Here is a 27,118-nt window from a genome sequence, read left to right on the forward strand (position 1 = left end):
AATTTTTGAGAAAGAAGGCGTTGAAGGAAGTCTTCATCAGGGTCCAGTCCAAACAGGGAATAAACAACATGGCGACTGCTTTAGTAGGAAGCTTGTAGTTTATTGAAGAGGAAAGCTAGACAGAATGATGGCTTTGGAAGAAAAAGAAAGCACACATGTAGTAAGGAATGGGTTTTATACTCTCTTGAGCTTTTGTTTGGAGTTGTTTCCTGTTTAGGCTTTGTATTTCCTTTGTCATGTACTTTTGATCTGAGTCTGAGTGTGCCCCTTTGGCATCTGTGGGTTAATCCTATTATGTCCCATCTTAGAGTTTGGGTGGGGTATGTAGATTTTAGTTGTCTTACTAAGCTTCTAGCTGGAGGGTTACAACCTTCCTGAATGGATTATTACATTTGCATTTCTGCAGAGCTGGTTTCTGCTTGGGGGAGGGAGACTTGGGGCTGTTAAGAAAAACTGGGCATGCTTTTTTTGCCTCATTAAGATATTTTGAGGAAATATAACATTCTTCCCTTTTAATATTTCCTTCTCTGGGGTGTGTGTGTGTGACTCCCCACAAAGGCAATGAAAAATGTATTAGGACTTGCACATTAATAAGATGGCATACTCCCTCTTTGAGGAAGCTCGGCAGTTCAAAACACTGAAAATTAAAATAATTTTTCCTAATGTCCTAAGTAAGAGGGAGAGAAATTCGTATTTTAAATTGCATAAGATAATTACGTAAGACCAAAGTGGCCGTGAGAGAAGAATGAACGTCTCCTATGCAGAATAGAATGCTCAGGAGCAGGAGGGTGTATTTTTTGTTTCACTTTCATCAAAAGTCAATGGTTTCATGGCAGAATCTAAAAGCAACCTTCGACTGAACACGCATTCACATACCCGTCAAAAACATGGTGTAATGCAAAAAGGATAAACGTTGACACTGAACCCCGCACACTGCAAATGTTATCCATTATTTTTATTTTATTTTTTTTTAAAAAAATGTAAATTTCACAAATCCACAAGAAATTATTTCCGGCAATCTTATCACGTGTAAGAAATAACATCTTCCTCAAGTTACGGAGAAAAATGCACAGGATTCCAAATCGCGTATTACGACTTCCCCGGCGACTCTTCTGGCGCCTGCGCACTTCCGTTTTCCTGTGACGAAGCGTTTCAGGGCCCAGATACCCGCTTGTCGAGTCGTGGGAGCGGTGCGCGTGCGCGGAGGTTTGGGCCGCGGGCGGAGCCGTGACCACCTTGGCAGATTCCCTTTGCCACGTACGGAAAGCGGTGGTGGCGGCGGTGAGTAGCGAGTGACCTTAGGCCGGCTTTGGCCGCCTGCGTGGCTGAGGGAAGCGCTGGTCATAACCTGGTGCTAGAAGAGCCCAAAACGTGGCGGCCGGGGAGCCGTGGCCTTGTTTTGAATGGGCGCGGCCGAGCTGCTCTGTAGGTGTATTGCGGGGGCGACGGTGTTGAGTAACCGGCCGGAGGATCGAGAGGGGAAGAAGAGGGAGACCCGCTCGAGACTTCGCCTTCCATTTTTCTGTGGGAAGGAAGGAGTTAGCTGAGCCCCGCTCAGCTGCTGCCACTTCCTGCGTCCGCTTCGCTTTCCCTTTAGCCGCGCAGGGGTCTTCAAACTTGGCCCTTTTATGACTCGTGGACTTCAACTCCCAGAATTCCTCAGCCAGCGTGCCTGGCTGAGGAATTCTGGGAGTTGAAGTCCACGAGTCATAAAAGGGCCGAGTTTGAAGATCCCTGCTTTAGCGTTTGTGGCCCAAAGGCGGGTAAACCTCTTTGGCCTGTTGCAACCAAGACTGGAAACTTCTGGGGCACAGTGCGTTATTCTGGGGTGTCAGGACAGATCTTTAGGGGAGAAAGATCTTTGCTTGAAAAGCTGCTTTTTTGTTGTTTTTTGCATCCCCCCCCCTTTCGATGTTGGAAACTACAATGAGCAGTTTGCACCTCTGTAAATTAAGTTCCCCGAGGCTGGGCTGTGACCGACGTGGTTCTCCCAGCGATGCCTGATTTAAAAAGCTACAACGGATCGTTATTTGAAAGAAGGGGAACATAACAGGCAAGGTCATTCAAGCTAGATCTCCACGTTATCAAAAAAAAAAAGCTTGAGACTCTAGAATCTAGAGGGCAGAGAAGAGCAACAAAGATGATTAGGGGACTGAAGGCTAAAAACGTACCAAGAATGGTTGCAGAAATTGAGTATGTCCAGTGTAATGAAAAGAAAGAGTAGGGCACGGGTAGGCAACCTCGGCTCTTTTATGACTCATGGACTTCAACTCCCAGAATTCCTGAGTCAGCTAAGGTTGCCTACCCCTCGACTAGGGGGTGACATGATAGCAGTGTTCCAATATCTCAGGGGCTGCCACAAAGAAGAGGGAGTCAAGAAATTGATAAGGGCTTGGATTCTTGAGAATTTTCAAATGAGACAAGCTTCCAGGTCATAAACGTGGAATAAATCCATTCATTTCAAAGGTCAGAGCTATTCTCCAAAGCTATTCTCCAAAGCACCTGAAGGCGGGACAAGAATTCAAGGAGAGATTCAACCTAGAACTAAGGAGAAATTTCCTGACAATTAGACCAGTTAATCAGTGGACCGACTTGAGTCCACAAATTGTGGATGTTCCAATACTGGAGTTTTTAAAGATGAGATTGGTCTGAAATGGTTTAGGGTTTCCTCCTTGAGCAGAGGGCCGGATTAGAACCCCTCCAAGGTCTCTTTCCAACTCTTGTTATTCTGTTATTGTTAGAGGGTGGGTTTTGCTTTAAAATCTGACCTTTGAAATGAATGGATTTATTCCACGTTTATGACCTGGAAGCTTGTCTCGTTTGAAAATTCTCAAGAATCCAAGCCCTTATCAATTTCTTCATGTCAGGAGCTCTTTATTTCCTCAACAATGTAGGTATTCTGCCTCCTATTTGAGTCTAATACTTAATCACTGCTCAAAGTGGAGCATTCTACTGAGAAGTGTTCAATTTTTAAATCTTTTAAAGTTGTTATGTGGTTATGTTACTTTATTAGAATTGAAGAACTTGATGGTTTCTGGTGTAGGGTTATAAAATGTATTGGTGCTTTTTGTATGCTTAAAATAAAAGTGTAAATTATGCTGAATATACTCATATGGAAGACTTTGGGGATTTTTTCTTATGAAAGTATTCTTAAAAATTTTTTAGAGTCTGCCACGAATGAGACAGGCTGTGTAAACATTGTGAAATAAATATTAAAATAATATACTTAAATAAGCTCTCCTTCTTAGACCACAACTTAAGGAAGCTTTTATTAAAATAATTGCTTTGTAATGCTTCAAACTGAACCAGAGGTACATAATACAGGTAGTCCTTGACTTAGGACCACAAATGAGTCCAAATTTTCTGTTGCTAAGTGAGTTTTGTCCCATTTTACAACTTTTCTTGCCACAGTTGTTAAGTGAATTGCTGCAGTTAGGTTAGTAACATGGCTGTTAAGTGAATCTAGCTTCCCCATTGACTTTGCTGGTCAGTTTATTACATGATCCTGGGACACTACAATTGTCACTTTTTCAGTGCTGTTGTAACTTTGAAAAGTCACTAAATGAATGGTTGCAAGGACGACCAGTAAAGCAATCCACACTTAAGCTATAATTGCAGGTAGTCCTTTACTTATAACCATTCATTTATTTACTTACATGAGCAATGAAAAATGTGACTTACAACCAGTCCTCACACTTACAGCTAACATAGCATCCCCAAGGTCACATATAATCAGAATTCAGGCACTTGGCAACCAACATGTATTTACAATGGCTGCAGCATCTTGGGTGGGTCATTTGATCACCTTTTATGACCTTTCCAACCAGCTCCTGTCAAGCAAAATCAATGGGAAGAGTCAGATTTGCTTAATGACCACATGATTCACTTGACAGCTGCAGTGATTTGCTTAACATCTTAGCAAAGTCAATGGGGAAGCCAGATTCACTTAATAACTGTGTTACTAACTAAACAACTGCTGTGATTCACTTAAGGACAGTAGCAAGAAAGATTGTAAAATGAGGCAAAATTCATTTAGCAACTTTCTCAATTAGCAATAGGACTATCTGTAGTATAAAGTTCCTGAGCATTAGTTAATTTGATGCAGCAAAGATAGTAAGCTTTATGGCATCATAAATATTGGTAGGATTCTTGTGGAATATCTTTTAGTGGTGATTCTGAAATAGATATTGATTTTTAAAATTACTGTATGCCACTATAGATTAATTCCTTTATACTTTCCTGTTCTATAATATAATCATTAAATTACAAACAAAAAGTTAAAGCAGAAGAAATGTAAACAAATAATATAGCATTTAAAAAACACTTTGGGGGGAACTTTATTTCAAAATGTTGTTTATGTTTGGATCTTGACAATAATAAGAATAAATTCGTGTTTCTATTTCTCGGATATCCAAAGTCAGAGATTGTTCTTAGGGCTGTAACACTGCATCACAGTTCTTGCTGCAACTTAAAATATGTACATTAACCAATAAAGATTTCATTAAAAATTAAGGCTGAATTCTCAATTAGATTTAAAATTATTCTTCAGTTCATCTAAATAGCAGTAGATGATAGCCTCTTTCCTGTTTGCGTCAAACAATTTTGCTGAATTATGCTTGTCACTGCATGATACAGTATTTATTTTGTAATGCATATTGAGCCCATCAAGCTGGTCTCGTTGCCAGAGGAAAGGGGGTTTATTGTTTTGTGTACTGGGTTTTATCTTTGTAAGCCACCTGGAGTCACCGAGAGTGAGTTGGGCAGCCATGTTCTTAATAAATAAATAGTAATTATTGAAACAAATTGTTTATACTTTTCTCTCTCTCCCCTTCCCTCTCTCCCGGTGTGTATAAGTCTTTTACTTAATCAAAGATAATGCAATACAAAATATTCAACAGCAATTGGATTAATTGTTCCTCATAATGTATGTTACCTATTGAATGAGATCTCTCCTTTCTCTTCTCCAACATAGGTGAAATTCATTCAGAATTTTGTTCATATGCCTGGAGTTTTTAGTACTGGAAGGAAAGAGATACTGTACATCTAATAGAGAATTAGGGAATGTTTTTCTGTATGTTTTGGACGGGGGGGCTGTCAATATGCTGTTATACATGTTATTTGAATTTGGTTTTGATTTGATAAAAAACTGAAATTTATAAAAAGCATCTTGTGGTTTTTGACACTATTATTAAATATTAAAATATAAGTTTTACATGGGAACATGTAAAGAAGATGTTCATTTTCGGGCATTCTTTCCAACCTTCAATCCTCCTAGCAAGATTCAGTTTTTTGACTCTAGAATTACAGAAGTGAATGTTTTATAGTTTTGAACTATGTGTAACCTTCTGGCCACCAAGTATCATGATCACCGAGATGTGTTTGAATATTAGTAGCTTGGGTTGGTAGTTGGGCTGTTGGTTTGATCTCCCAGCAACTGAGTTATATGGTTTACAGTCCTAACTTATTCTTAATGGAATACTTAAAAGCAGGATATTTTTGCAATAATACAAATCAAGGACTAGTGGAATCAGTGTAGATTCAGGGTTATATCTTCAGAATGTAAACATTTATATGCAAACTTGCTTATGAATGATATTGGTCTCTTGAGAGATGAAAACTAAATCTAACTTAATGTTCTGTGCAGGTATTGTGCACTACTGCCTATTTTGCTAATTAGCACTGCATGGCGGGGCATTTGACATCCAGCTGAAAGTTAAAAGAATAATTATTCTCTTGGAAACCAGTGCAAAACAGGTAATTTAAACATTTGATATTTTTATAGAATTTTATCAAAGTATAAAGTATCATGAAGTTAAGAGTAATTCCTATTTTTTATTTTTTTATGATGATATGTCATTAGTAAATTGGGCTCCAACTGTTTAAAATAGCCAAGTTTATCGAAACTAATTGAAACATTGTTTTCATCATCTCCACAAAAAAATCAGCCAAAATCTCATGATACTTCATGAGAATCGACACAAAAATTATGAGATTTCATGTTATAACTCCAGAAATCTTGCAAGATTTTGGCATTCCCAATGAGATTTCTTAATCTTTTTATATCTATTATTTTTAAAAAATGGAACTTTAAATGCTGACAGTGAATATCTTGATGCCTGTGTCACTCTTGTAGTAATAATGTACTGTGCTTATGCTATGCATGGTTAACAAAGTTGCAATTGTCTCTTATAATTTCTTACTTTTCCCTGTGTCTACATTTTTGGAATTATGTTTTAAAAGGTTTGTTTATTAGCATACAGTGAGGGGAAAAATTATTTGATCCCCTGCTGATTTTGTAAGTTTGCCTTCTGAGAAAGAAATTAATAGTCTATAATTTTAATGGTAGGTTTATTTTTACAGTGAGAGACAGAATAACAAAATCCAGAAAAATGCATTTCAACAAAGTTATAAATTGATTTGCATTTTAATGAATGAAATAAGTATTTGATCCCCTATCAATGAGCAAGATTTCTGTCTCCCAGGTGTCTTTTATACAGGTAATGAGCTGAGATTAGGAGCACTCTCTTACAGCTTGTTACCTGTATAAAAGACACCTGTCCACAGAAGCAATCAGATTCCAAACTGTTCACCATTGCTAAGACCAAAGACCTGTCCAGGGATGTCAGGGACAGGATTGTAGATCTACACAAGGCTGGAATGGGCTACAAGCAGCTTGGTGAGAAGGTTACGACAGTTGGTGCTATTATTTGCAAATGGAAGAAACACAGAATAACTGTCTCCCTCGATCTGGGTCTTCATGCAAGATCTCACCTTGTGGAGTTTCAGTGATCGTGAGAATGGTGAAGAATCAGCCCAGAACTACACAGGAGGATCTTGTCAATGATCTCAAGGCAGCTGGGACCATAGTCACCAAGAAAACAATCGGTAACACATTATGCTGTGAAGGACTGAAATCCTGCAGCGCCTGCAAGGTTCCCCTGCTCAAGAAAGCACATATACAGGCCCGTCTGAAGTTTGCCAATGAATAACTGAATGATTCAGAGGAGAACTGGGTGAAAGTGTTGTGGTCAGATGAGACCAAATAAAGCTCTTTGGCATCAACTTGCTATGTTTGGAGGAGGAGGAATGCTGCCTATGACCCCAAGAACACCATCCCCACTGTCAAACATGTAGGTGGAAACATGCTTTGGAGGTGTTTTTCTGCTAAGGGAACTGAACAACTTCACTGCATCAAAGGGACGACGGATGGGGCCAAGTACCATCAAATCTTGGGTGAGAACCTCCTTCCCTCAGCTAGGGCATTGAAAATGGGTTGTGGATGGGTATTCCAGCACTCCAGTTGCAATGTATGGTAGTGAAAGTTGGACCATAAGAAAGGCTGAGCGCCAAAGAATTGAGGCCTTTGAACTGTGGTGCTGGAGAAGACTCCTGCGAGTCCCTTGGACTGCAAGGCGATCAAACCGGTCAGTCCTAGAGGAGATCAATCCTGACTGCTCTTTAGAAGGCCAGATCCTGAAGCTAAAACTCAAGTACTTTGGCCACCTAATGAGAAGGAAGGACTCCCTGGAGAAGAGCCTAATGCTGGGGAAGATCGAGGGCAATAGAAGAAGGGGACGACAGAGAATGAGGTGGCTGGATGGAGTCACTGAAGCAGTAGGTGTGAGCTTAAATGGACTCCAGAAGATGGTAGAGGACAGGAAGGCCTGGAGGAATGTTGTCCATAGGGTCGCGATGGGTCGGACACGACTTCGCAGCTAACAACAACATTCCAGCATTGCAATGACCCAAAACACACAGCCAAGGCAACAAAGGAGTGGCTCAAGAAGAAGCACGTTTAGGTCCTGGAGTGGCATAGCCAGTCTCCAGACCTTAATCCCATAGGAAATCTGTGGAGGGAGCTGAAGGTTCGAGCTGCCAAACGTCAGCCTTGAAACCTCAATGACTTGGAGAGGAACTGCAAAGAGGAATGGGACAAGATCCCTCCTGAGATGTGTGCAAACCTGGTGGCCAACTACAAGAAACATCTGACTTCTGTGATTACCAACAAGGATTTTGCCACCAAGTACTAAGTCATGTTTTGCAAAGGAGTCAAATACTTATTTCTCTCATTAAAATGCAAATCAATGTATAACTTTTGAAATGCATTTTTCTGGATTTTTGTTGTTGTTATTCTGTGTCTCATTGTTAAAATAAACCTACCATTAAAATGATAGACTGATCATTTCTTTGTCAGTGGGCAAACATACAAAATCAGCAAGGGATCACATATTTTTTTCCCTCACTGTACCAAATACATGAGTATTTTTTTTTAAGGATGACAATTCTTCAAAATTAAAATCACAAATTCAGTTTGGGTCACTTTGAAAGGAATCTAACTTTCCTTCAGAATTTTACAAAGCTACTGAAAAGCCAGGATATGAGATAACCCTATTAATAATGCCTTGCCATTTATTTTCACACATATAAGAACACACACACACACACACACACACACACACACACACGGGAGGGGGAGGAGAATTTTGTTCCTTTTCCCCCACCATGAGCCTACTTTGTCTTTTGGTTAAATTGATAGATATTCATGTTACTAATCCATTTTTATATTTCTATAAGAAGACCTGTGGTAACTATGAACGGCCAACTGGATTTGAGTGGAAAGCTAATAATTAAAGCTCAGCTGGGTGATGATATTAGAAGAATTCCAATTCACAATGAGGATATCACCTATGATGAGTTGGTGCTCATGATGCAGAGAGTTTTCAGGGGAAAACTGCTGAGCAATGATGAAGTTACAATAAAATATAAGGACGAAGGTAGGATTTTTTACCTTCCATTTTCTAATGTTATTTAATAATGAAAAATCTTAATGGAAGTCTTCAGCTTTTGCTTTGGAACACGTTTTTTTCCAGCACATGCAAAGCTTATGAAATTACAAAACACAGAATAATACAGCGTAATTAGATCTTTCTGAATTACATTGAATCTTACATTGTATAGTAACTATGTGATTGTATCATTAAATTGCAATAGATTTTCTGTAGGCAGTAATGTTTTGTACAGTAATACTTGTATATGTATCTCCTCCTTTATCTTCTTCTGTGTTGGGCCATTGGCCACATGTTTGAAACCAGTCTATCATTGCCTTAAAATGATACAAGTATGGGGTAACTTATAGTAAAATAGAAGAATGCAGACCTAAAATTTAGGAACCAGTAACCTACGAAAGGATTTATAATATGAAATGTATCCACTGGAGTGGACTTGTATTGTAGAGGCAGGTGGATGAAAGAAACAGCTTGGAAAGATAACCTGTCATTGATGAATCTGTTGGGCATTGATGAAGACACTTATAATATTCTCAATTAAAGATTTATATAGTCCTACTTTGCTACAATTAGAGGGCAGACATTTTATGAATCCCTGGAGAGACAATAGTTAATGCAGTAAATATAAATTCTGACATATATGTATAAAGTTTACATAATTTTCAGTTTGAATGGAAAGCCTCAGATAGTGCTTCTCAGGTATATATTATCCAAACTTTGTCTTTTGTTTAGCACTAACCAGAAATTTTTTTTCCTGGTTTTTGTTGGAACACTAATAGAGCATGCACATTTCATAAATGATTCAGAAGTGCATTACAGCTCTTGTAAATGAAGTATTTTAGTAATTAAAACAGACATTTGTTTATATGTTTCCATATGAGTATTTGAAAAAAGCAGATGTTTCCATGGAATAATTAAAGCATCCCATTTTTAAAGTGACTAATAGAGTAGCTACATCCTTTTTCAGAATTCACATGGAAGCCTGAAAAACTATATCGTTAAATAAATGGCAAAGAGATATTCTGTTTGTACTAGAGCCCAAACACTTCTTTCAAAACATTTTCAACCTATTCACAGCTCGATTAAGTGGCATAAGCTGAGTGGTTGCATTTTGTAATTGTTGCACCATGGATAAGCTTAGTGTCATTTCTTGTTAATTATTGACTGGCAATAATTGCATCTTGGAGCATTATTATATGAAAAATACTGTGAATGGTTATAGCACAGCTTTAAGTATTATATACCCAAAGTGTCTATTAGAAAATTTGCTGTAAATATTTTTAATTACCTCCACTTGAAAATTTAGTGCTAATTTTGCACTAAAATTAATTCCAATGGTATCTATGCTTAATGTCTTGGTAACATCCCTGCATTCTGTCATAAGACATAGTCATTTTACGTTTGGACTACTGCAACAGTTCTACATGGGACTATCCTTGAAGAGTATTCAGAAACTATAGCTGGTGCAGAGTGTAGTGGTACTGGAAGTTTTTTGGGCCCCAAGAGTGGACTATGAAACATCACTTCTCCGCGAGCTATACTGGGTGCAATTCAACGTGTTGGCAATCACCTTTAAAGCCCCTCATGGCATGTGTCCAGGTTACTTGAGGGACCATCTCATCTCAGTGGGATTGGTCCACCTCACCCGTGCTAGCAGAGGAGGCAAGCTGCGGGCCCCATTTTTAATTTATATATCACAAAGAATCTTTATGATATCAAAGCTGCCCTACTGTTACTTGCAGATTATGGAGCAAAGCCTTGGAACAAGTTTTGACAGCACTTCAATTGCCTGTGCTGTCAGGCTTTATTTGGTTCCTGCCCTCTCCCAACTGCTTGCCATCTTTTGGAAATAGATTTTTAAACAACTGACACTGATATGTGGGAGGTTTTTTTGGAAGTTGTATCTGATTCCTCATTCTCCTTAATTAACAGATGGAGATCTTATAACAATGTTTGATAGTTCAGATCTTTCCTTTGCAATTCAGTGCAGTAGAATCCTGAAACTGACACTATTTGGTAAGTAAAAATATTGTTAAAAATTGCTTGATACTTTTTTATTTTATTTTACTTGGTAATAATTTTTCCTTAATTCCCATGAAATTATGTAACATAGATGGTACATACCATTTGTTCCAAAGCAGTTCATACAAGTTATAAGGTCTTTTGTCTTGTCTTGTGAAAACTTACTAGTGTATTATCTCTTTTATAGTTAATGGGCAGCCAAGACCGCTAGAGTCAAACCAGGTAAAATACCTTCGCCGAGAACTGATAGAGCTTCGCAACAAAGTGAATCGTTTATTGGATTGCTTAGAACCACCTGCTGAGCCAGGACTTTCTACTAGTCTGCCTGAAAATGGTAACTTGATAACTGTTACTTAAAAATAGATTGGTGTGGATGTCCCTTCTCATAAGCTATGCTTGCCTAGAAATGTGTAAACATCCCAGGGTGGAAACGCTCTGTTCCCTAAACATCCTATTCCAGCCTCATTTGCCATTTGTTGTTGTTAGCTGCGAAGTCGTGTCTGACCCATCGTGACCCTATGGACAACGTTCCTCCAGGCCTTCCTGTCCTCTACCATCTTCTGGAGTCCATTCAAGCTCACACCTACTGCTTCAGTGACTCCATCCAGCCACCTCATTCTCTGTCATCCCCTTCTTCTCTTGCCCTCAACCTTTCCCAGCATTAGGCTCTTCATTTGCCATTTAATTTATTTAAAGTATTTACATGGCTGCCCATTTTAAAATGAGAGCTCTGTGCCTCATAATCATAACAAAGCAATAACAGAGTAAAAAGAAAAAATAGAAAAAGAAAAAAAACAGCCCCATAAACTCTCCAGTGCAGCCTGTTCTGTACCAGCCTGATACCGGCCCTGCAGAAAAGGCAGGGACAACCCCTTTTACAAGAAGGCAAGAGGCTGGAACTAAGCCTGCCAAATTTATGGACACAAAAGCAAACAGAACAAGACATGAACCATGAAACAGGAGCTATTCAAGCGGTTGCCTTCAGCAAACCAGCCCTCTCACGCATTCCCCTTTTATACAGTTCAGGGCGTGGCTTCTCTCTGCCTCCTTCCGAGGTGCCCCATTGCCTTCCTCTGTTTACTCCTGATTGATTACCTCCTGCGTCGGGCGTCCTTGAACAGGGCCAGCTGTGGGTCATCTTCATCCACGCCGTCAGGCTCACACAGCTGGGTCTGCGTCATAACCAGGTGGGAGGGGCCTGGCTGAGGGCTCTCATCAACAAGCTCTCCAACCCCCTCAGCAACCTCTCCAACACCCCCCTCCTCCTCCTCTGAATCATCCGACCCAAATGCCGAACCCACAGGCTGACCCTGAATCACAACACTGCCCATAATACTCTCCTCCATTTAGTTTTATTTTATGCTGCCTTTATGATTTCTTTTATAAGTAACTCGAGATGGCAAATAAATATACATGACTCCTATTCTTACAACAGCACTGTGAGGTGGGTTGGGCTGCAGGGTAATAAACGGCCAAGAACACCTAGGTGGCTTTCGGGCCTGAGGTGGGACTGGAACTCACAGTCTCCTGGTTTTTAGGCCAGCACATTAAGCACTGCATCAAGTGGCCTTTCCTTTCTTAACAGAAATATTCTGACTGCAAAATTGGTTTGAATGATGTGTTTTAGGTGAGGACTAAATGCTTTTTCCAATAAGGAATCATTTCTGATAAGGTCCAATTGAAATATTTTGGGTGTGGAGTTTTCACCTTGAAACATTTTCTGCCTTGCTGTCACTGCTTTAAATCTGTAAAGTTTGGGCTTGGTACTTAACAGCGTTAAGTACTACTATCATTTTCATAATTTCAGGCCTCTGAAAATTTCCATCTCTGTTCCAGATGTTGCAGAGGGTAGGGAAGACAAGCCTACTGCCGATTCAACTGTCAAGCCGTCTACTCAAGTTATAGCAGCAAGTATGTCTGCTTTTGATCCATTAAAAAATCAAGATGAAATCAACAAAAATGTCTTGTCAGCATTTGGGCTGACAGATGATCAGGTGTCGGGTAAGAATATATATTTTACTGAAACTGTTGCTGAGGTTTACTCTTTCCGAAGTGGCCAGGCATACGGCAATTTTATAGATGGTATAGGTAGCTCTCATTTAAAGGCTTACCAACCATTCAGTTTAAAGACAGCGCTTGTACAGTACTACTGACCATCACAAAACACACTCTCCCTCCCCTCTCTCTCCCCCCCATACACACACACACACACATACACACACACACACACACACCATGGTCATGTGAGAAGGCATGAAGAGAAACGGAGATAAGGATTTTAGCTCCATGTGTTCGCTTAACAACTGCAACCAGGAGTGCTGGAATCGGGGAGGTCGCTGAGTGCAGCATTCACATGACATCTTGCTTAACAACTGCTTCACTTAATAACCAAGATTCCATCTCAGTTGTGGTTGTTAAGTGACAACTACCTGTACGTGAAGGAACTTCAAATTTCAAAATTTTGCATTAATAATTTTTATCTCCCCCAATGGAGCTGAAACTTCTTATTCTGTTTCTTTTTTTCCCCTTTGGTGTCTTTTATCTATACTTCTTTCCAAGTTGAATTCAGTACAAACCTGTAGCTCTTGAGACCACCAAGAATACATTTGAACCATCACACAGATAGTCCTCGACTTAACCACCATTCATTTAGTGACTGTTCAATGTTGCAATGCCACTAAAAAAGTGACTTATGACTGTTTTTCACACTTAACAACTCTTGCAGCATCCCCGTGATCACATCATCAAAATTTAGATGTTTTGCAACTGGCATGTATTTATGACGTATGCAGTGATCCAGGGTCGTGTGACCATCTTTTGCAAGCTTCTGACAAGAAAAGTCAAGGGAGAAGCCAGATTCCCTTAACAACTGTGTTGCTAATTAACTGCAGTGATTTACTTAATCATGGCAAGAAAGATTGTAAAATGGGACAAAACTCAGCAACTGTCTTGCTTAGCAACAAATTTTGGTCTTGGTTGTGGTCATAAGTCGAGGACTACCTATGATCAGTTGTTGAACTAAACAGGAGACACACAGGTTCAAGTTCCCACCTTTCTTACTCTGTGATTTTGAGTCCATTTTTCCTCTCTCAGCCTAAATCACATCAGAAGATAGTTGTTGAAATAAAACTGAGAAGATTACGCTATAAGACATCTTGATATTTCAGTGAAAATTTGAGCTGTAAATGCAATAAAGACAGACTTGGTGTCGATTTATTATTGTATTAGTTTACTAGGGGCATAACAAGGCCTGTGCAGATTAAACATTTATCTGTTCACATAGATTGAATTTTAAGCAATGGAAAGTGATGTTTCAGTAGCCAGTCCCAATCATTTCATAACAGCTGTTAATAGCATACTCAAGAATTACCTTGGTTTACATAAATCTGAATTTCAAAATCTGGGAGATCTGTATATTGGGAATATATGTATACTGAATTTTTGAACAGCAGCAGTGACAATATATTAATCTCACACCTGAAGATTAATAGTTAAAAAAACACACAATAAGGAATAAAAGAAATGGAAAATCCAGTCTGTACAGGAAAATCCTGTCTTAATTTTTTTTGCATGTTAACTATTAGCACAGTGTTTTTTGAAATGACAAAATTGTTATTGCATACTAGATACACATGACTACTTAAGGCAGTTGCAGAAATATCCATGAAGGTTAGTGGAAAGATAAAGCTGCAATATTGATTTAATGGTTTGGATTCATAGCTGTTTGCCATGTGCTGTGAAGTGGATTGGATTCAACTTAATTAGCTTGGAATAGGCTGTTGAAAATAAGTTGCAGTTAATTTCAGTACCAATTAAATCTTTTAGTATGATTAATATCTGAATATGATGAAGTTTAGAATTTGTTCCTTTGGATGCACTCCAGAATATCTCTGTTGTTGTTGTTGTTAGCTGCAAAGTCATGTCCGACCCATCGCGACCCCATGGACAACGTTCCTCCAGGCCTTCCTGTCCTCTACCATCTTCTGGAGTCCATTTAAACTCAGGTCTACTGCTTCAGTGACTCCATCCAGCCACCTAATTCTCTGTCGTCCCTTTCTTCTATTGCCCTCAATCTTTCCCAGCATTAGGCTCTTCTGCAGTGAGTCCTTCCTTCTCATTAGGTGGCCAAAGTATTTGAGTTTCAACTTCAGGATCTGGCCTTCTAAAGAGCAGTCAGGGTTGATCTCCTCTAGGACTGACCGGTTTAATTGCCTTGCAGTCCAAGAGACTAGCAGGAGTCTTCTCCAGCACCATAGTTCAAAGGCCTCAATTCTTTGCCTCTCAGCCTTTCTTATTGTCCAACTTTCACTGCCATACATTGCAACTGGGAAGACCGTAGCCTTGACTATACACACTTTTGTTGATAGGGTTGAATCTCTCTGTAATGGTAATTAATTTAACATTATAAGGTACATTATAGAAAGCTAATGTCAGTTGGAGTTGGTATAACTCTGAATAATTGTGAAACTCATTTTATGACTTGTGGACTTCCTGGCTGAGGAATTCTGGGAGTTGAAGTACACAAGTCATAAAAGGGCCAAGTTTGAAGACCCCTGGCCTAAGTTAATGGTTAAAACAGGTGAGGAAATTTGTCAGTATAAAGTCAACAAATACTACTGTTTGTGATTCAAAAAGTTATACATGCAAACAGCAGATGGCAGCACTTTAAAGCAGATAGAAAATGGCACCACTTAAATTTAAAAATGTGGTTCAGAGCACACAGCTGTCCTGCTTTAGCTGTTGCACAGAAATTGCTAATTTGGAATCTAATAGCATATTTGCATAGTACTTGAGAGATTATTTGCATTATTTAATATAATATTTCTGTAAGTAGTGAAATATGTATTATGTTCCCAATTTTATGACCTTTCTTGTGGCAGTCATTAAGTGAACATCACATCATTAAGCGAATGCCGTGATTGTTAAGCAAACCAATTGTTCACGATGTAGTGGCTTTTTTCTGAAAACGAAGTAAATGCTTGGTTTTTGGCAAAAATGTCACAAAAGACATTTACATGACCTGAAAACTTGGCTATGACTTCCAGAAACCCTCCTAAAGTGGTCACAAGGTAGTGATTTCTAAGTGAGAGAAGGGAAAGCTACATAGGAAGTAATATTTATGAGGTTATATTTATTAAGCCATGGTGGCACAGTGACTAGAATGCAGTATTGCAGGCTAATTTTGCTGACCGCCAGGGGTTTAGTCTTCATGGGCTCAAGGTTGACTCAGCCTTCCATCCTTTTGAGGTCAGTAAAATGAGGACTCAGATTGTTGGGGGCCATAGGCTGACTCTAAACTGCTTAGAGAGGCTCGTAAAGCATTATGGAGTGGTACATAAGTTTAACTGCTATTGCTATTAGTAAAGGTAAAGGTAAAGGTTCCCCCGCACATGCGTGCTAGTCGTTTCCGACTCTAGGGGCCGGTGCTCATCTCCGTTTCAAAGCCGAAGAGCCAGTGCTTGTCCGAGGACGTCTCCGTGGTCATGTGGCCGGCATGACTAGACGCCAAAGGCGCACAGAACGCTGTTACCTTCCCACCGTAGTGGTCCCTATTTTTCTACTTGCATTTTTACGTGCTTTCGAACTGCTAGGTGGGCAGAAGCTGGGACGAGTAACAGGAGCTCACTCTGCTACGCGGCACTCGGGATTCGACCCGCCAAACTGCCGACCTTCCGATCGACAAGTTCAGCGTCCTACCCCATATTGCTATTACCTATATTTAATTAATTTGATTTAAAGGTTACTAAAGTTATGTGAAATTGAATTTTATTTCATTGGTTTTATTGTGGCTCCTACCCCTTTTTTTTGAAGTACGAATCCAGTTATCCATTCGAAGACTAACTAGAAAGCTATGCATTTCTGACACAGAAATATTAATTGTATTAAAGTTATGCAGCTATCTTTATTTGTTTCTTTATTTGCACCCCGCCTTTATTATGAAAGTAAGAATGTTGTATTTCAGAAGACACTGCAGATTATTGTTCATTATTTTTGTTTCAAAATACTTTCTTTTCTAGGGCCGCCCAGTGCCCCTGTGGAGGAACGTTCAGGAACACCTGATAGCATCACTTCTGCATCCTCCGCAGCCCATCCACCGTGTGTTCAACCACAGCAACCGTCATATGGAGGATCTCAGCCCCAAACTGGTCAAATAGATGGTAAGCAATTCATTCATGCTTATCCTACTTCCAGTGAACATATTTACCCTTTCCTATCTCACAATATGATACAATTTATGATATTTGCTCCTAGGGTTCCACACCACTTTTGGCTGTTTGCAGTTTTGTTTCTTGCCGCCCTTACTTTCATGACTGTGTGCTTCACCTTTAGATTTCTCTCAGACATTTATATCTTGTGATATATTGCTCCCTTGGTCACATTTGTTCACATTCACTTCTGGCTATGTTTTTTGTTTAGTCACTGCTTCTTCATTTTTTTTCACTGTCAAAATGTAATTTGGTTTCTTGGAACTGGGGATTTTGCTGCATACCAAAGTGCTTTATATGCACACAGATGGCTTTTAGATGTTTTAATTAATCAAATACAAGAAACATGCATTATTTTTGATTTAAAAATGTTATTTTGATTGACCTAGCACTAGGTGGTGCACTAATGCTGAGTCATAACAAAGAATTCTCTAAAATAAAAAACGTAAAGGCTATTTGAAGGATTAGCATAGTGGCTTAAAAATGAAGCGCTCTTACTAGAAGGATTAGTTAAATTTTCTAAATAAATAGTTAGAAATATTATTTGTTAAATATCTGGTTCATTTATTTCATAGACATTAGATACATATGATAGAAAATTCCAATGTTATTTCTGGCCTAAAGGTATGCACACAAAACTGGCTTTCCAAAGCAGTGTGTGTACGCAGGATCTTCTGTGATTGTTGTTATCTTCGCCTTGGTAGGTGTTCTTCCCAGAGGCAGTTAGTGATAATGTGGACTCAAAGAGAAGGAAGTGTGCTCCTTTGTTGATAAAGTAAAAGTTTTCTTCCAAAGTGTTTTGCATATAATAAATCACTGTCCTTCTCTAAATCAATTTCTATTTACTGCCAAAAGGCAATGATATTGTGATAACATATACACGTATGTATGTTCTTATTGGGAAATGGGTTGGAGGAGAAAATATAAAGTATATTCTTGCTACTTATGTCCCTAGAAAATAATCAGTTACCGGTAGTTCTTGATTTACAAGCACAATAAGGACCATAATTTCTGTTGCTAAGCAAGGCTGTTAAGTGAGTTGGACCCAATTTTACAGACTTCTTTCCCATGATTGTTAAATGAATCAGTGCAGTTAAGTAAATCAGATGTTTGTTGAGGAGTGAATCAGGAGGAAGCTGGCTGGTAAGGTCACAAATGGCAATCACATGTCCCCAGGACACGGTAACCATCATATATACATGCCGATTGCCAAGCACTCAGATTTTGTTCATGTGATTGTGGGGAAGCTGCAACAGTTTTAAATGCAAGGATTGGTTGTAAGTCAATTTTTCAGTGCCGTTGTAACTTTGAACAATTGCTACACGAAGCTGAGAATTATCTGTAAATTAATTCTATGTTTGCTTTTAAACTCTTTAAGACATGGGTGTCACTCGTCGCTTCATGTGACGTGTCGCGATGTATCGTGACTTTTTTCACATTTATGAAGCTGGGGTGGGCGCAGCCTGCACATGATGCAACCGGCCTGCAGGGCGGCATTTTGTCACCCGTGTTTTAAGAGAACAATATGAGAAAGATAAGACTAAGCAAGCAATATTCTAAAGTTGTAAAATTTTTAAATTTTAAATTGATAGGCCAAATGTATCAGCAGTATCCACAACAGGCTGGATATCCTTCTCAACAGCCACAAGCTCAACCTCAGCCACAATATGGTGTACAATATCAAGGTAAGCAGGTGGAAGGTGCTTAAGCATTGCTAAATAGTTTTGCAACCTATTTGGAATACTTCTTTATAGGTTAGTTCTCAAAGTAAAAATAAAACAGGAATGGGATATATTATTAACGCATAAGTACTTTTAAAGCTCTTCTGAGTTAGGTACTTTTAGATATGGTTTAGAGCTGTTTTGGAGAGAATATATATATATATATATATATATATATATATATATATATATATATATATATATATATATATATATATATATATATTGGAGAGAATAAGTAGCAACTGAATGCTACCATTTCTCACAGAAAAGTATTGCAGGAACACATGTTTTGCTATACACAGGTTTATTCCCTTTGTATTGGAACACAACAAAAAAGGGAGGAAAAAAAGCAAATTGGACATAATGTCAAACAAAACTCCAAAAATGGGCTGGACAAAATTATTGGCACCCTTAACTTAATATTTGGTTGCACACCCTTTGGAAAAAAATAACTGAAATCAGTCGCTTCCTGTAACCATCAATAAGCTTCTTACACCTCTCACCCGGAATTTTGGACCACTCTTCCTTTGCAAACTGCTTCAGGTCTATCTTATTGGAAGGGCGCCTTTTCCCAACAGCAATTTTAAGATCTCTCCACAGGTGTTCAATGGGATTCAGATCTGGACTCATTGCTGGCCACTTCAGAACTCTCCAGCGCTTTCTTGCCATCCATTTCTGGGTGCTTTTTGATGTATGTTTGGGGTCATTGTCCTGCTGGAAGACCTAAGATCTCGGATGCAAACCCAGCTTTCTGACACTGGGCTCTACAGTGCGACCCAAAATCCTTTGGTAATCCTCAGATTTCATGATGCCTTGCACACATTCAAGGCACCCAGTGCCAGAGGCAGCAAAACAGCCCCAAAACATCATTGAACCTTCACCATATTTCACTGTAGGTACTGTGTTCTTTTCTTTGTAGGCCTCATTTCGTTTTCGGTAAACAGTAGAATGATGTGCTTTCCCAAAAAGCTCTATCTTGGTCTCATCTGTCCACAAGATGTTTTCCCAGAAGGATTTTGGCTTACTCAAGTACATTTTGGCAAACTGTAATCTTGCTTTTTTATGTCTCTGTGTCAGCAGTGGGGTCCTCCTGGGTCTCCTGCCATAGTGTTTCATTTCATTTAAATGTTGACGGATAGTTCGCGCTGACATTGATGCTCCCTGAGCCTGCAGGACAGCTTGCATTCCTTTGGAACTTGTTTGGGGCTGCTTATCCACCATCCGGACTATCCTGCATTGCAACCTTTCATCAATTTTTCTCTTCCGTCCACAACCAGGGAGATTAGCTACAGTGCCATGGGTTGCAAACTTCTTGATAATGTTGCGCACTGTGGACAAAGGCAAATCTAGATCTCTGGAGATGGACTTGTAACCTTGAGATTGTTGATATTTGTCCACAATTTTGGTTCTCAAGTCCTCAGACAGTTCTCTTCTCCTCTTTCTGTTGTCCATGCTTAGCGTGGCACACACAGACACACAATGCAAAGACTAAGTGAACCTCTCTCCTTTTTATCTGCTTTCAGGTGTGATTTTTATATTGTCCACACCCAGGTGAGTTTAAAGGAGCATCACATGCTTGAAACAATCTTGTTTATCCACAATTTTGAAAGGGTGCCAATAATTTTGTCCAGCCCATTTTTGGAGTTTTGTTTGACATTATGTCCAATTTCCCCTTCATGGATTACTGCTTTGTCGTGGCGAAGGGGCTTGCGTAATTCAATGAAGCTATGAGCTATGCCGTGCAGGGCCACCCAAGACGGAAAGGTCATAGCAGAGAGTTCTGACAAAACGTGATCCACTGGAGAAGGAAATGGCAAACCACTCCAGTATCTTTGCCATGAAAACCCTATGGACAGTACCAAAAGGCAAAACGATATGATGCTGGAAGATGAGCCCCTCAGGTCGGAAGGCGTCCAATATGCTACTGGGGAAGAGCAGAGGGCTAGTACTAGTAGCGCCAGAAAGAATGAAGCGACTGGGCCAAAGCCGAAAGGACGCTCAGCTATGAATATGTGTGGTGGTGAAAGGAAAGTCCGATGCTGTAAAGATTTTTTCTCCATAGGAACCTGGGATGTAAGATCCATGAATCAAGGAAAGCTGGACGTGGTCAAACAAGAGATGACAAGACTAAACATCGACATCTTAGGTATCAGCGAACTAAAATGGATAGGAATGGGTGAATTTAATTCAGATGACCATCAGGTATACTACTGCGGGCAAGAATCCCTCAGAAGAAATGGAGTAGCCTTCATAGTCAGTAAAAAAGTAGGAAAAGCAATACTGGGATACAACCCTCAAAATGACAGAATGATCTCAGTTCGAATCCAAGGCAAACCATTCAATATCACAGTAGTCCAAGTCTATGCCCCAACCACCAGTGCTGAAGAGGATGAAATTGACCGGTTCTATGAAGCCCTACAGCACCTTATAGAACTAACACCCAAAAATGATGTCCTTATCATCATGGGAGATTGGAATGCTAAAGTAGGAAGCCAAAAGATAACTGTAATAACAGGCAAGTTTGGCCTTGGAGTACAAAATGAAGCAGGGCACAGGCTAATAGAATTTTGTCAAGAGAATACGATGGTCATAGCAAACACTCTTTTCCAACAACCCAAGAGACGGCTTTACCCATGGACATCACCAGACGGTCCACACAGAAATCAGATTGACTATATGCTCTGCAGCCAAAGATGGAGAAGCTCTATACAGTCAGCAAAAACAAGACCAGGAGCTGACTGTGGCTCAGACCATGAGCTTCTCGTTGCAAAGTTTAGGCTTAAATTAAAGAAAGGGAAAAGCGCTAGGCCAGTCAGGTATGAATTAAATCATATCCCTGTTCAATATACAGTAGAGGTGACAAATAGATTTAAGAAATTAGATCTTATAGACAGAGTGCCTGAAGAACTATAGAGGTTTGCAACATTGTACAACAGGTAGCAACCAAAACCATCCCAAAGAAAAAGAAATGCAAGAAAGCAAAATGGCTGTTTGAGGAAGCTTTGCAAATAGCTGAAGAAAGGAGGGAAGTGAAAGGCAAGGGAGAAAAAGAAAGATATGCCCAATTAAATGCAGAATTCCAAAGAATAGCTAGAAGAGATAAGAATGCCTTCTTAAATGAACAATGCAAAGAAATAGAAGAAAACAATAGAATAGGGAGGACCAGAGATCTTTTCAAGAAAATTGGTGAGATGAAGGGAACGTTTCATGCAAAAATGGGCATGATAAAGGACCAAAATGGCAGGGACCTAACAGAGGCAGAAGAGATTAAGAAGAGGTGGCAAAATTACACAGAAGAACTATACAAGAATGAGCTTAATGTCCCTGATAATCACAATGAGGTGGTCACTGACCTCGAGCCAGACATCCTAGAATGTGAAGTGAAGTGGGCCTTAGAAAAGCTGAGCAACAACAAAGCTAGTGGAGGTGACAGTATTCCAGCTGAGCTATTCAAAATCTTAAAAGACGATGCAGTAAAAGTGCTACACTCAATTTGCCAGCAAATTTGGAAAACTCAACAGTGGCCACAGGATTGGAAAAGATCAGTTTACATTCCAATTCCAAAGAAAGGCAGTGCCAAAGAATGTTCAAACTATCGCACCATTGCACTCATTTCTCATGCTAGTAAAGTTATGCTTAAAATTCTACAAGCTAGACTCCAGCAGTATGTGGATCGAGAACTACCAGAAGTACAGGCAGGATTTCGAAGAGGCAGAGGAACTAGAGATCAAATTGCTAACATACGCTGGATCATGGAGAAAGCTAGAGAGTTCCAGAAAAACATCTACTTCTGCTTCATTGACTATGCTCTAAAGCCTTTGATTGTGTGGATCATAACAAACTGTGGCAAGTTCTTAAAGAGATGGGAGTACCAGAACATCTTATTTGTCTCTTGAGAAACCTATATGCGGGCCAAGAAGCAACAGTGAGAACTGGACACGGAACCACTGATTGGTTCCAAATTGGGAAAGGAGTCCGGCAAGGCTGTATACTGTCGCCTTGCCTATTTAACTTATATGCAGAGCACATCATGAGAAAGGCAGGGCTAGATGAATCAAAAGTTGGAATTAAGATTGCCGGAAGAAACATCAACAACTTAAGATATGCAGATGATACCACTCTAATGGCAGAAAGTGAAGAGGAACTAAAGAGCCTCTTGTTGCGAGTGAAGAAGGAGAGTGCAAAACCTGGGTTGAAACTAAACATTAAGAAAACCAACCTCTCAATTCCTGGCAAATAGATGGGGAAGAAATGGAGGCAGTTACACATTTTATTTTCCTGGGCTCCAAGATCACTGCAGATGGGGACTGTAGCCAAGAAACTAAAAGACGCTTGCTCCTCGGGAGGAAAGCCATGGCAAATCTAGACAGCACACTAAAAAGCAGAGACATCACCCTGTCAACAAAAGTGCGTATAGTCAAGGCTATGGTCTTCCCAGTTGCAATGTATGGCAGTGAAAGCTGGACCATAAGAAAGGTTGAGCGCCAAAGAATTGAAGCCTTTGAACTATGGTGCTGGAGAAGACTCCTGCGAGTCCCTTGGACTGCAAGGCGATCAAACTGGTCAGTCCTAGAGGAGATCAACCCTGACTGCTCTTTAGAAGGCCAGATCCTGAAGCTAAAACTCAAATACTTTGGCCACCTAATGAGAAGGAAGGACTCACTGGAGAAGAGCCTAATGCTGGGAAAGATTGAGGGCAATAGAAGAAGGGGACGACAGAGAATGAGGTGTCTGGATGGAGTCACTGAAGCAGTAGGCGTGAGCTTAAATGGACTCCAGAAGATGGTAGAGGACAGGATGGCCTGGAGGAACGTTGTCCATAGGGTCACGATGAGTCAGACACGACTTCGCAACTAACAACAACAAAATGTCCAATTTGCTTTTTTCCCTCCCTTTTTTTGTTGTGTTCCAATACACACAAAGGGAATAAACCTGTGTATAGCAAAACATGTGTTCCTGTAATACTTTTCTGTGAGTAATACTTGATTTTCTGAAAAAATTTCTGGGGTGCCAACAATTTCGGCCATCACTATATGATGCATATTTCAGTGTTCTCATTTTTAAAAGGGATATTGTACAACTGTTTCAAAAACCAGATGGCATGCATTATTATGAAAAATGAGTTTAACATAAAAATACAATCAAGAGAAAATGCCCAATGGTTATGTTTTACTTGGTCATTTACCACTCTGCAGATTGCCTCTAGAAAAAAAAATCTAGAATCCTTCAGTTACAGTGAAACTAGTTGAATAATTTCAAATGCCCAATAAGTCATATGACTTCTAGAAGAAAAGTTGCATCTGAATGGTTACATTTCTCTTGAACGTTTTGTTTAGGATGAATCTTTGCCAAAACAACCTCTGAGGCCCAACCTCTACAAACACACAAAATAAATGCCTCCTGAGTTTTAGCAGCTGTTAATATAGTTACCAACAGTTCTTTCTGCATATGGAAGTTAGTTTTGTGATGCCTTACAGCAGGCCTGTCAAACTCGCGACATCACATGACATCGCACGACGTATCACGACTTTTTCCCCATTGCCGGCAATGGGGTGGGCGCGGTTTCAGTATGATACATCTGGCCCGCGGGCCGGCAGTTTGTCATGCCTGCCTTACAGAGAAGCCATTCAATTTTCTGCATGATATTCATGTATGGTTTTTTAAAAAAAAGTTTTAGAAGGCTTTACACGGTACGTTACAGATGATAATCTTTACTTCTTAGTATCATCGCTAGCCATAGGTCACTTAGTTAATCCAAAACTATGTTACAGTGCTCTTGATTGTTTCAAAGTAAATTTTGAGCCCAAATTCAGGTGAGTTCAAAAGTGTATTTTAGTCATTGCTTTCTTGTAAGGATCCTGTGTTTTTAATATTATGTATCTGGTATTTAATGCTAACAGGATTCCAGTCATTGGAGAGGTTTCATTGCAAGTAGCTTCAGGTGTGTTTTATGCAAGAGATAAATTGAGTTCTTAGTCCCCCATCCCCATCCAGATTTTTGTTTCACATTACCAGTGAATTTGTCTTTGAAAGTTATTTGTGATGTAACTGAATGCATAGAATTAAAAATATATGCACTCCTATCTACATTTTTGTATTTATGAAAATGATATCTAGAGATAATCTTTTGAATTCAAATGTGTATTAATTGTTTCACACTGGGTTCTACATGTACACACACATACTGATACTAAGCATTTTGAACTTTTCTAAAATTTTTGGATTGAAACTTGGCCGTTTTGAGCTCAGATGTTTTCAGCAATCTGGTTTTAGAAACAATGTTGAAACAGGCTCTTTTTACTTTTTAATGGATTAGTGTTCTGAATGCAGAACAAAAATAGTTTCTAAAATAGCATTTTGTGGTCGGAACAAAACACTCAAGTCATTTATAGGTTTTGTTCTGATGGAGTATAATCATTGGCCACTCCTATGGAACATTTTGAGTGGGACTATTTTGTTGCAAGCTTGAAACAAAACATGTTTTCCATTTTGTCCATACTTCTTTAAAATGTGCATTTATTCTAAAGAAACCTTATATATATCAAAATATATGAAATAAACTATATTATGTTTAGATACTATTAATATTATGCGTAAATAATACAAATTCATATAGTTTCACCTTTTCTACCACCTTGTCACATTTTTAACAGTTTATATAGATTTTTTCACATGTTTTGTTGAATTGTGTGATCTGTAGTTTTGATGGTGCTAGGTATTAAAAAACTATTTTGTTCACCTACACACACACACAAACACACACACATAGGGCTGTAGAACTCTGAATTCATTTTTCAACAGCTGTACTTAAATTTTATAGCATTCCAAAATATGCATACACATATGTGTGTGCGCGCGCACCCACACACACGTATTAGAAATTATTAATTTTGTACGTGGTAATAGATACAATGGCATGCACAAAGATGGCAGAGTATTGAAATTCCCACAATGGAGGAATGGATCATAAAATTGTCAGAATTGGCAGAAATGTGAAACTGCCCTGTTTATTAGCCAGGGAGAAAACAAATGCCTTTCTAAAAGGCTGGAAGCCTATTATGGGCATTTTGCTAAAAAAGAAAAGAGAGAAAAAAATGAAACAATTATTTATAAGGGGTTGAAGAGATTTCTGGAAGAGATAAAAGGGATGGGAGGTGATAGGTTGTCAGTATCTGTTGAAGAAAAGATTGGAGGCACCTTTTTCTTTTTTTTTAAATTTGTCTTTAACTTCATGTAAAACTCAGTGTAAATAAATAATGCCAATATAAAGAAGCAAGTTCTACTTTCACCTCAATCTGTTGTTTTACTTGGATCTCTTAGCAGGCTACAGCCAACAGACTGCTCCTCAGCAAGCACAGCAGTTCCAAGGGTACAGCCAGCAAGCTTCCCAGGCTCCAGCTCCTGGCTTTCCTGGCCCAGCTCCACAGCTGCCAGCTCAGCCTCCTCAGCAGTATCAAACAGGCACTTATACTCCACAAAATTATACAACTCAGGCTTCCCAGTCTGCTAATTATAATGTAACTCCAGCATCGCAACCTGGAATGGCTCCTAGCCAGCCCAGCACCTTCCAGCCAAGACCTGGTTTCACTCCACCTCCTGGAACTACTATGACTCCTCCTCCAAGTGGCCCTAATCCTTATGCACGCAGTCGTCCTCCATTTGGCCAGGGCTATACTCAGCCAGGTCCTGGTTATCGATAAGGAAACTATGCTGTTAAAGAGCCCCAGGTAAATCCAAGCAGCTACTGATGCTGTTCCACCTGTATAGACAAGAAGATTCTTTAATTGATATTTAAAAAATAACAAAAGGCAAAATATTGTATGGTATCACCATTGCTCTTTAATTTTCTGGTATAAATGACCAAATGAATTTTGTTTCCTGCTTTAAACTGTATTGGCTTTCTAGTTTAATATTTGTCCTATTGGAAACACTTACCTTAAATGTATGTAAAGCAGATGACAATTCTAGCTTGCCACATTAAACTGCTAGGTGAAAATCTAGCTGACTTACTTGAATTGGTTTTACTAATAAAATGAAGTACTAAACTAGATCCACTTGTTAAAAATTAGATATATATAAATTGTAACCTTCACAATACAATTGAATAAAAACATTCAAATCATTATTCAATCATTTGCAGAGAAGTCTGTTTAGTAAATGTTGTACCTATCTTTCTACAGAAAACTAGTTTCCAACTCCCCAGATTTTGTTGAAATATTTTTCACATAAGCAACACATTCAAAGCAATTTCTGTTAGTGTAGCAGGTGAAAAATGCTGCAGTAAACGTAAATTTGTTCTTTTTCTTACATAAATCAATAAAAATGACAGGTATTTGAGTGATGATAATAGCTGAGTGCTTGGCAGAAAAACTCAAGTGAA

General features: G+C 39.2%; 1 protein-coding gene across 4 annotated transcripts; it reads left to right on the forward strand.

The window, feature by feature from the left end:
- The first annotated feature begins 1,143 nt into the window (after positions 1 to 1,143).
- Positions 1,144 to 26,863, forward strand: TFG (trafficking from ER to golgi regulator). 4 transcript variants are annotated; one of them, XM_083362647.1, is made up of 9 exons: positions 1,144 to 1,281; positions 5,645 to 5,754; positions 8,578 to 8,774; positions 10,719 to 10,802; positions 10,996 to 11,142; positions 12,645 to 12,809; positions 16,826 to 16,966; positions 18,607 to 18,699; positions 26,059 to 26,863. In XM_083362647.1, the coding sequence occupies exons 3-9, from the start codon at positions 8,591 to 8,593 to the stop codon at positions 26,436 to 26,438; spliced, it is 1,194 nt and encodes a 397-aa protein (XP_083218773.1). In that variant the 5' UTR covers positions 1,144 to 1,281; positions 5,645 to 5,754; positions 8,578 to 8,590; the 3' UTR covers positions 26,439 to 26,863. The 4 variants fall into 4 exon arrangements, with proteins under 4 accessions (XP_083218773.1, XP_083218774.1, XP_083218772.1 ...); XM_083362648.1 differs by having other exon boundaries at positions 1,152 to 1,281; positions 8,575 to 8,774; positions 26,062 to 26,863; XM_083362646.1 differs by having other exon boundaries at positions 1,153 to 1,281; positions 8,575 to 8,774.
- The last annotated feature ends 255 nt before the right edge of the window (positions 26,864 to 27,118 follow it).

Source organism: Vipera ursinii (assembly GCF_947247035.1).
Source record: "Vipera ursinii genome assembly, chromosome: 4".
NCBI lineage: Eukaryota > Metazoa > Chordata > Lepidosauria > Squamata > Viperidae > Vipera > Vipera ursinii.

Excerpts from the sequence above, each read along its gene's own strand:
- TFG (XM_083362647.1), top strand. The coding sequence starts at position 8,591 with ATGAACGGCCAACTGGATTTGAGTGGAAAGCTAATAATTAAAGCTCAG. Across the intron at positions 11,143-12,644 it reads TACTAGTCTGCCTGAAAATG|ATGTTGCAGAGGGTAGGGAA; the intron begins GTAACTTGATAA and ends TCTCTGTTCCAG. Across the intron at positions 16,967-18,606 it reads CCAAACTGGTCAAATAGATG|GCCAAATGTATCAGCAGTAT; the intron begins GTAAGCAATTCA and ends TTAAATTGATAG.